Source organism: Clinocottus analis, unplaced genomic scaffold, assembly GCF_023055335.1.
Source record: "Clinocottus analis isolate CAN_PGR_092001 unplaced genomic scaffold, fCliAna1.0.p SCAF_268, whole genome shotgun sequence".
NCBI lineage: Eukaryota > Metazoa > Chordata > Actinopteri > Perciformes > Cottidae > Clinocottus > Clinocottus analis.
In genome coordinates this window covers 1-10,000 of record NW_027176007.1, presented here as the reverse complement: position 1 = coordinate 10,000, position 10,000 = coordinate 1, and the positions used below count along the sequence as shown (strand labels likewise).

The window sequence follows — 10,000 nt, the reverse complement described above, 5'->3', positions numbered from 1 at the left end:
ATCCCAGCCAGCCGGTGGAGAACGCCAGAGAGGCCATGCAGCAGGCCGACGACTGGCTCGGAGTCCCTCAGGTAACTGCCCCTTTACCTGGATCAGGCCACGCCCGCAGATATTCCGCCTGCAGGAAATATGACGAATATTACAGGTTTTTGTTTAAACTACCAAAATCTCATTTTAACATTCAATATGTTAGATTTAAATCTACGTGCAGGCCATTATTTGTATTCTCCTCCATTCTGCAGATATCTTTATCGTTTTAGTCTGTAAAGAGCGGAGAGGCTCTGATGGCTGCTGGAGCAAATCAAACTAACTGAACAACGAAGTCTACTAACTTAACTAACTAACTTACTGAACTAATTAACTAACTAGCTGACGGGAATATGTATCTGCATAAAAATCCTTTATGTATTTATTATCCTATGTTAGTTTGATAAACTTTTACACATAAACGTTCAGACCACCACATGAATAATCATGAGCGGACAGATGATGAAGCCTTTTGGTTTCAACAATAACCGAGGCGGCGTTCCTCAAGGCTCCGCCCTTGGTCCTCTTCTGTTCCACAGATAATAAACACGCGTCAATATCTGGCCACAATAATGCAGATTTACATAATAGAACTCATTTAAAATCCTGCAAAGAAGACAATAAAACCATAATTGTTTTTGGAGCAAAGAAGAACGATGAGAAGTCTCCTTCAATCACTGAATCGATCAATTTGATCAAATTCCTTCAATTGATTCTAATCTTCTCATTTCACTTTCATTCACACGTCTTTTTTAATACTTTCTGATTAGCTTGTTGTTGAAAGCTTTCAGAAAATATAATTTTAAACTAAAATGCAGGACTTTTAGTGTGAATGATGCTTTTACTTCAGCGGGGCTTTAGAACCTCTTCCTGTTCCTGCAGTAAAGAAGCCACTGAGACGTGAACCCATAACGCGCCGCCTCGTTGCTCTGCAGGTGATCGCTCCAGAAGAGATCGTGGATCCCAACGTGGACGAGCACTCCGTGATGACCTACCTGTCCCAGTTCCCCAAGTCCAAGCTGAAGCCCGGGGCCCCCCTTAGGGCCAAGACCCTGCACCCCAAGAGGGCCAAAGCCTACGGACCCGGTGAGGAACCGGCACGGACCCAAAGTCTTCTTTGTACTGAGAGATGTTCTAGTTCTTAAAGAAGAACTTCTCTTTTACTTCTGGATCAAACAACTAGTCAAATATTATGTCCGTTGATTCAGATTCAAAGTATTTGTGACCATGATTTTGATGATTGATCATTTTCAATTTGAGAAATTTAAAGAGATAATCACTAGAAACTGAACTTATACAGAACATTCAAACCATTTTGATACCTACAAACAGTATTTGCAGGAGTCTTTCATTCCCTGGCTTTCTACTGTGGACATGGTCTTCTTCAGTTTTGTTCCTCTGATGCGTCTCAGGTCTCGAGCCGCGAGGGAACGTGGTCCTGAAACCTGCAGAGTTCCTGGTGGAGACGGTGGAGGCCGGACTGGGAGAGGTCCTGGTCTACGTGGAGGACCCAGAGGGGCATACGGAGGAGGTGGGCCTCTCTTTGCACCTCCATGGGACTCTTTTGCACCTCCATGGGACTCTTTTGCACCTCCATGGGACTCTTTTGCACCTCCATGGGACTCTTTTGCACCTCCATGGGACTCTTTTGCACCTCCATGGGACTCTTTTGCACCTTCCTCTGATGTTTAGTCAAACCCTCAGCTGATGGTTTCTGTGTTTCTGTGTCCTTCAGGCCCGAGTGATCCCCAACAACGACCAGAACCGGAGCTACTCGGTGGTCTACCTGCCCAAAGTGGAGGGACTCCACAAAGTAGGAACCCTGTGGTGCTCATGTGATGCGGTTCAGTCCAGTTGGTCTTTAGTTCCTGCTTTAGTTCCTGCTTTAGTTCCTGCTTTAGTTCCTGGTTCAGTTCCTGCTTTAGTTCCTGCTTTAGTTCCTGCTTTAGTTCCTGCTTTAGTTCCTGCTTTAGTTCCTGGTTCAGTTCCTGCTTTAGTTCCTGCTTTAGTTCCTGCTTTAGTTCCTGCTTTAGTTCCTGCTTCAGTTCCTGCTTTAGTTCCTGCTTCAGTTCCTGCTTTAGTTCCTGCTTCAGTTCCTGCTTTAGTTCCTGCTTTAGTTCCTGCTTTAGTTCCTGCTTCAGTTCCTGCTTCAGTTCCTGCTTTAGTTCCTGCTTTAGTTCCTGCTTTAGTTCCTGCTTTAGTTCCTGCTTCAGTTCCTGCTTCAGTTCATGCTTTAGTTCCTGGTTCAGTTCCTGCTTTAGTTCCTGCTTTAGTTCCTGCTTTAGTTCCTGCTTCAGTTCCTGCTTCAGTTCCAGCTTTAGTTCCTGCTTTAGTTCCTGCTTTAGTTCCAGCTTCAGTTCCAGCTTCAGTTCCTGCTTTAGTTCCTGCTTTAGTTCCTGCTTTAGTTCCAGCTTCAGTTCCTGCTTCAGTTCATGCTTCAGTTCATGCTTCAGTTCCTGCTTTAGTTCCTGCTTTAGTTCCTGCTTTAGTTCCTGCTTCAGTTCATGCTTCAGTTCATGCTTTAGTTCCTGCTTCAGTTCCTGCTTTAGTTCCTGGTTCAGTTCCTGCTTTAGTTCCTGCTTTAGTTCCTGCTTTAGTTCCTGCTTTAGTTCCTGCTTTAGTTCCTGGTTCAGTTCCTGCTTTAGTTCCTGCTTTAGTTCCTGCTTTAGTTCCTGCTTTAGTTCCTGCTTCAGTTCCTGCTTTAGTTCCTGCTTTAGTTCCTGCTTCAGTTCCTGCTTTAGTTCCTGCTTCAGTTCCTGCTTTAGTTCCTGCTTTAGTTCCTGCTTTAGTTCCTGCTTCAGTTCCTGCTTCAGTTCATGCTTCAGTTCATGCTTTAGTTCCTGCTTCAGTTCCTGCTTTAGTTCCTGCTTCAGTTCCTGCTTCAGTTCCTGCTTCAGTTCCTGCTTCAGTTCCTGCTTTAGTTCCTGCTTCAGTTCCTGCTTCAGTTCCTGCTTTAGTTCCTGCTTTAGTTCCTGCTTTAGTTCCTGCTTCAGTTCCTGCTTCAGTTCCTGCTTTAGTTCCTGCTTCAGTTCCTGCTTCAGTTCCTGCTTTAGTTCCTGCTTTAGTTCCTGCTTTAGTTCCTGCTTTAGTTCCTGCTTTAGTTCATGCTTTAGTTCCTGCTTTAGTTCCTGGTTCAGTTCATGCTTTAGTTCCTGCTTTAGTTCCTGCTTTAGTTCCTGCTTTAGTTCATGCTTTAGTTCATGCTTTAGTTCATGCTTTAGTTCCTGGTTTAGTTCCTGCTTTAGTTCCTGCTTTAGTTCCTGCTTTAGTTCCTGCTTCAGTTCCTGCTTTAGTTCCTGGTTTAGTTCCTGCTTTAGTTCCTGCTTTAGTTCCTGCTTTAGTTCCTGCTTTAGTTCCTGGTTTAGTTCCTACTTTAGTTCATGCTTTAGTTCCTGCTTTAGTTCCTGGTTCAGTTCCTGCTTTAGTTCATGCTTTAGTTCCTGCTTTAGTTCCTGCTTTAGTTCATGCTTTAGTTCCTGCTTTAGTTCCTGCTTTAGTTCCTGGTTCAGTTCATGCTTTAGTTCATGCTTTAGTTCCTGCTTTAGTTCCTGCTTTAGTTCATGTTTTAGTTCATGCTTTAGTTCCTGCTTTAGTTCCTGGTTTAGTTCCTGCTTTAGTTCCTGCTTTAGTTCCTGCTTTAGTTCCTGCTTCAGTTCCTGCTTTAGTTCCTGGTTTAGTTCCTGCTTTAGTTCCTGGTTTAGTTCCTGCTTTAGTTCCTGCTTCAGTTCCTGCTTTAGTTCCTGGTTTAGTTCCTGGTTTAGTTCCTGGTTTAGTTCCTGGTTTAGTTCCTGCTTCAGTTCCTGCTTTAGTTCCTGCTTTAGTTCCTGCTTTAGTTCCTGCTTTAGTTCCTGCTTTAGTTCCTGGTTTAGTTCCTGGTTTAGTTCATGCTTTAGTTCATGCTTTAGTTCCTGCTTTAGTTCCTGCTTTAGTTCCTGCTTTAGTTCCTACTTTCGTCAGAAAAGATCACAACATTCTCTTTGGGTTCATCATCACAGTTTGTTTGCGCTCTTGGTTCCTTCTTGTTCTGGTTTAAGGAACCAGGAGTCTGGAAGGTGTCGCGGTTCTTCTTCTGCAGACTAAAACCTGATTGATTGAATCCGTCTCAATCGGAGCCAACAGATTCCTGGTGACTTTATCCCCCAGTCATGAAGCCGCTCCTCCCCAGGTGAAGGTGCTGTTTGCTGGTCAGGACATCGACAGAAGTCCCTTCATGGTGAACGTTTCGAAGGCGATGGGCGACCCGACCCGGGTTCAGGCCCGCGGGCCGGGACTGCAGCAGGCGGGCAACGTGGCAAACAAACCCACCTACTTTGACATTTACACGGCAGGTAATCTCACATGCTGTACGGCACAGTTATCGCCGATAACGCGTTATGTCATAAAATATGTTTCTCTTTGAGATAATATAAGACAACATAATGTAAGATTAGATAATCTCATATGAGATTACACTTTTACTTTTTTTTACCGAGACTCTCATCGGCAGTCTGGCAGAAGCCACTTCGTCCTGCGGCGTGTGAACGTCTCGCTGTGCGTCTGTGCGTCTGTCCGTCCTCCAGGGGCCGGCGCCGGAGACGTGGGCGTCGTCATCGTGGACGCCGACTCTCGGAGGGACACAGTGGAGATTGTGTTGGAGAACAAAGGCGACAGTATCTTCCGCTGCACATATGTGCCCGTCCTGGAGGGACCGCACACCGTGCACGTGACCTTTGCCGGACAGCAGATTCCCAGAAGTCCTTTCACCGTGCACATCTCAGAGGGTAGCGTGTTACACTCTGACCTTCCTCTGACCTTTGTGTTACACTCTGACCTTCCTCTGACCTTCATGTTACACTCTGACCTTCCTCTGACCTTCATGTTACACTCTGACCTTCCTCTGACCTCCGTGTTACACTCTGACCTTCCTCTGACCTTCGTGTTACACTCTGACCTTCCTCTGACCTTCATGTTACACTCTGACCTTCCTCTGACCTTCATGTTACACTCTGACCTTCCTCTGACCTTTGTGTTACACTCTGACCTTCCTCTGACCTTCATGTTACACTCTGACCTTCCTCTGACCTCCGTGTTACACTCTGACCTTCCTCTGACCTTCGTGTTACACTCTGACCTTCCTCTGACCTTCATGTTACACTCTGACCTTCCTTTAACCTTCGTGTTACACTCTGACCTTCCTCTGACCTCCGTGTTACACTCTGACCTTCCTCTGACCTCCGTGTTACACTCTGACCTTCCTCTGACCTTCATGTTACACTCTGACCTTCCTTTAACCTTCGTGTTACACTCTGACCTTCCTCTGACCTCCGTGTTACACTCTGACCTTCCTCTGACCTTCGTGTTACACTCTGACCTTCCTCTGACCTTCATGTTACACTCTGACCTTCCTCTGACCTCCGTGTTACACTCTGACCTTCCTCTGACCTTCATGTTACACTCTGACCTTCCTCTGACCTTCATGTTACACTCTGACCTTCCTCTGACCTTCGTGTTACACTCTGACCTCCCTCTGCATTTAAATAGGATCATTAGGCGACGTTAACCAGAAAGTAAAGTGCATGTGTTTCTAATCAGAGCGTCACATTGAAATCTGACGTCCAGACGGATTGAGGGACTAACACCAGAGTCTGCAGGTTAGTCGGAGGCCAGGTCTGATTGGACAGTTGCTACTTGCTGGGTTTTATTGGCTGAAGCTGGTCTACTGGTCTGATGGTCTACTGGTCTACTGGTCAGATGTTCTGATGATCTACTGGTCTACTGGTCTACTGGTCTGATGGTCTACTGGTCTACTGTTCTGATGGTCTACTGGTCTGATGGTCTACTGGTCTACTGGTCTACTGTTCTGATGGTCTACTGGTCTGATGGTCTGATGGTCTGATGGTCTACTGGTCTACTGTTCTGATGGTCTACTGGTCTACTGGTCTACTGTTCTGATGGTCTACTGGTCTACTGTTCTGATGGTCTACTGGTCTACTGTTCTGATGGTCTACTGGCCGACTGTTCTGATGGTCTACTGGTCTACTGGTCTGATGGTCTGATGGTCTACTGGTCTGATGGTCTACAGGTCTGATGGTACGAGTGGGAAGGGGGGCGACTGTAGTCTGCCTGCACTCTCCTCTGGTTTCCTTACAACTGAAAACCCTCCCTGACCTCCTGAACGGGGTCTGCTTACTGCCGAGCAGCTCTTCTTCTTCTTCTTCTTCTTCTTCTTCTTCTTCTTCTTCTTCTTCTTCTTCTTCTCCTTCTTCTTCTTCTCCTTCTTCTTTTGTTTAGAAAATGGTTTCAAGATCTTTCTGGAGACTTCCTACTGAAGGGTTAGGGTTGGCATTGTGTTTATTCTGGTGCATATATAACTATGATTTTAATAAGTCCTCTCTTTGACCTTGGGAGTCGGTCAAGGTTAAACTCTACTGGTGTGTTTTCATGTGTTCATCTTGTGTTTAGTATTAACATTGAAGACACTGTGCATTCCATTGTAACCCCTCTGACCGCGTCTCCTTCTGATTGGTCCTCAGCATGTAACCCCTCTGACCGCGTCTCCTTCTGATTGGTCCTCAGCATGTAACCCCTCTGACCGCGTCTCCTTCTGATTGGTCCTCAGCATGTAACCCCTCTGACCGCGTCTCCTTCTGATTGGTCCTCAGCATGTAACCCCTCTGACCGCGTCTCCTTCTGATTGGTCCTCAGCATGTAACCCCTCTGACCGCGTCTCCTTCTGATTGGTCCTCAGCATGTAACCCCTCTGACCGCGTCTCCTTCTGATTGGTCCTCAGCATGTAACCCCTCTGACCGCGTCTCCTTCTGATTGGTCCTCAGCATGTAACCCCTCTGACCGCGTCTCCTTCTGATTGGTCCTCAGCATGTAACCCCTCTGACCGCGTCTCCTTCTGATTGGTCCTCAGCATGTAACCCCTCTGACCGCGTCTCCTTCTGATTGGTCCTCAGCATGTAACCCCAACGCCTGCCGGGCGTCGGGCCGCGGTCTGCAGCTGAAGGGTCTGAGGGTGAAGGAAGTGGCGGAGTTCAAAGTTCACACGAAAGGAGCCGGCAGCGGAGAACTCAAAGTCACCGTGAAGGGACCAAGTGAGACCCGGGACCTATACTTTGAAATGCACCTGCACTGTTCCCCATGAGACCTTTACTTTGAAAAGCTCCCCTGTCCCCCATCAGGCCTGTATTTTGAAAAGCTGACGGCTCTGTTCTGCTTCAGAGGGCCTGGACGAGCCGGTGAAGCTGCTGGAGGTGGACAACGGGACGTTTGAGTGTAACTATTACCCCGTGATGACGGGGAAACACCTGGTGACTGTCACCTGGGGAGGACACGGCATCCCACGCAGGTGAGCCAGAACCTCCATCACAACTATGAGGAACCCAGTATGGAACCATGAGGGACTCCAGAGGCTTAGATGTGATGGATATAGATGAAAAACATGTAACATATAAAACGTGCAATATATTACATATTCCATTACTTCCTTTGAATGCAGCATAATGACACATGTTTTATATTTCATATTTCGTTCTGGATCACAGTTTCTGTGTGTGCTTTCAGTCCGTTCGAGGTGCAGGTGAGTGAGGAGGCGGGGCCTCAGAAGGTGAGGGCCTGGGGTCCGGGTCTGGAGACGGGGATGGTGGGGAAGAGTGCCGACTTTGTGGTGGAGGCCATCGGCACGGAGGTGGGAACTCTGGGTACGTCACGGGACGCCAGGGACCAATCAGACACACTCACTGAATGATTGACAGGTGGCTGGGGGAGGGGCTTCAAATGGGTTGCTGCTGGTCCAGAGAAACAACTACAACTGAATTAATATATATTAACAAAACAAATATATAAATATGTATGTATGTATGTATGTATGTATGTATGTATGTATGTATGTATGTATGTATGTTTGTATATAAAGTGTCTAATTCCACGTGCATCACCGGCTCTCTCAGGTTTCTCCATCGAGGGTCCGTCTCAGGCGAAGATCGAGTGCGATGATAAAGGCGACGGGTCATGTGACGTGCGCTACTGGCCGACGGAGCCGGGCGACTACGCCGTGCACGTGATCTGTGACGACGAGGACATCAAGGACAGCCCCTTCATGGCTCACGTCCTGCCCGCCGCCAGCGACGTCTTCCCAGAACACGTGAGCGCCGCCGGTCCTCGCACTGCTTTCCCTGCCGGGCTGCCGGTGCTGACCTGTCCCGGTCCTCAGGTCAAGTGCTCCGGTCCGGGTCTGCAGCCGCTGGGTTGCATCGTCAACAAGCCCGCCGACTTCACCATCGACACCCGGGCGGCCGGCCGAGGGGACCTGAAGCTCTACGCCCAGGTGAGGGTCTTAGAGGTGGTCTCCTCTCTCGTGGCGGCCGGTGAGTGGAGCTCAGTGAGCGTTTGTGCTTCCAGGACGCCGAGGGCTTCCCCATCGACGTCCAGGTCACCGAGAGCGGCGACAGCACCTTCCTCTGCGTCTACGTCCCCACCAAGGCCATCAAGCACACCATCATCATCACCTGGGGCCAAGTCAGCGCTCCCAACAGCCCCTTCAGGGTAAAGCACCGACACACCGACACCCTGGTCGGGGGTTCGATCCCCTGCAAGCCCAAAGTACCACAGTGTGCGAGAGATGACCGTTAATAACTAATCTGTCAAGACAAATTCATCATGAAACTTTTCATGTTTTATTGTATTTGCATGGAAATATACACATTTGGTTTATTAAGTACAGACAGTAGTTCTACAGAGTTCTAGTGGACCGAGGATAGAACCTTCAGGAACTCCAAACACTCACTCCAAACATCCAAAAACAGTGAGAGAAAAACATCCTGATGATAGTTTCCTCTCATGTGTTTATGACTTGAATAAAGTTTTTGCCAAGATAATCTCTGCAAATAGAATTGTGTAATACTCATATCGGCCACAAGGGGCTGAAGTGCACCACTTGCTCGTGTTCATGAACTCTAAACACATGCTACATACATAAAACATACAGAACAGATAAAACTCACCTGGAAGGGAGCATGAGATAGTGGTGCACTGGCGCCCCTTGTGGCCAACACAAGTATTACAACAACAGTCTTAACCGAGGCTTCAGGGTGCGATGAGCGGAAGAGGACGGAGACCAATGCACCCTGCGGGCGAGGTTACGAATACGGCTGATATTCATATTAATAATCGTGGCCGTCGCTGTGACCAGGTGCTGATAGGAGAAGGCAGCCATCCAGAGAACGTGAAGGTGTACGGGCCCGGAGTCGAGCAGGCGGGCCTGAAGGCCAACGAGCCCACCTACTTCACGGTGGACTGCAGTGAGGCCGGACAGGGTGGGCCGCGGTCCTGGTCCAGCATGAGACCAGCTTCCTGTCTTTGACCCTCTTATTACATTACGTTACATTACATTATATTACATTACATGATGTCCCGTCAGGTGACGTCAGCATTGGGATCAAGTGCGCTCCGGGTGTGGTCGGTCCGGCGGAGGCCGACATCGACTTCGACATCATCAAGAACGACAATGACACGTTCACGGTGAAGTACACGCCGCCGGGCGCCGGCCAGTACACCATCATGGTGCTGTTTGCCGACCAGGTGAGAGACAGGCCACGCCTCGGAAACACTTAAATATTCATATTCATATCATTATATGAACACTAGACGGCAACCAAACCTCCCTCGCCTTTTCATGTGTTGACAGGAAATACCCATCAGCCCCTTCAGAATAAATGTGGATCCTTCACATGATGCAACTAAAGTCAGAGCAGAAGGACCCGGACTCAACAAGACAGGTGACACGCCTCCAGGTGTGAGGCGGGTCGACGCTTAAGAGGGCATCCTTTTCAACCTCTTTCTCTCTCTCTGCCCCCCCCCCCCACACCCCGCCTCTCCCCTCCTGTAGGAGTTGAAGTGGGGAAGCCGACCCACTTCACCATTTACACAAAGGGAGCCGGCAAAGCCGAACCGGAGGTCCGCTTCACCGGAGCAGCGAGAGGCGAAGCG

At 48.4% G+C, this 10,000-nt stretch overlaps 2 protein-coding genes across 2 annotated transcripts in view; one reads left to right on the top strand and one right to left on the bottom strand.

The window, feature by feature from the left end:
* The window catches only part of LOC137795013 (filamin-C-like), a gene marked incomplete at its 3' end in the record, with an annotated part of 17,217 nt that extends 7,220 nt beyond the window's left edge, over positions 1 to 9,997 (top strand). The window contains exons 3-18 of the mRNA XM_068592217.1: positions 1 to 71; positions 963 to 1,113; positions 1,440 to 1,558; positions 1,763 to 1,840; positions 4,193 to 4,355; positions 4,587 to 4,787; positions 6,970 to 7,107; positions 7,235 to 7,361; positions 7,577 to 7,713; positions 7,963 to 8,156; positions 8,226 to 8,339; positions 8,414 to 8,557; positions 9,204 to 9,327; positions 9,432 to 9,592; positions 9,699 to 9,789; positions 9,900 to 9,997. The exon at positions 1 to 71 is cut by the window's left edge and continues 27 nt beyond it. Coding sequence (XP_068448318.1) covers positions 1 to 71; positions 963 to 1,113; positions 1,440 to 1,558; positions 1,763 to 1,840; positions 4,193 to 4,355; positions 4,587 to 4,787; positions 6,970 to 7,107; positions 7,235 to 7,361; positions 7,577 to 7,713; positions 7,963 to 8,156; positions 8,226 to 8,339; positions 8,414 to 8,557; positions 9,204 to 9,327; positions 9,432 to 9,592; positions 9,699 to 9,789; positions 9,900 to 9,997 — 2,111 coding nt within the window. The remainder of the gene's footprint in view (positions 72 to 962; positions 1,114 to 1,439; positions 1,559 to 1,762; positions 1,841 to 4,192; positions 4,356 to 4,586; positions 4,788 to 6,969; positions 7,108 to 7,234; positions 7,362 to 7,576; positions 7,714 to 7,962; positions 8,157 to 8,225; positions 8,340 to 8,413; positions 8,558 to 9,203; positions 9,328 to 9,431; positions 9,593 to 9,698; positions 9,790 to 9,899) is intronic.
* LOC137795012 (20-hydroxyecdysone protein-like) lies at positions 2,001 to 3,677 on the bottom strand (the record flags this gene model as incomplete). The annotated part of the gene is made up of 3 exons (XM_068592216.1): positions 2,001 to 2,060; positions 2,817 to 2,927; positions 3,630 to 3,677. Coding segments are annotated over 3 exons (219 nt in total), but the record flags the coding sequence as incomplete, so codon positions are not given.
* Positions 9,998 to 10,000: the final 3 nt, after the last annotated feature.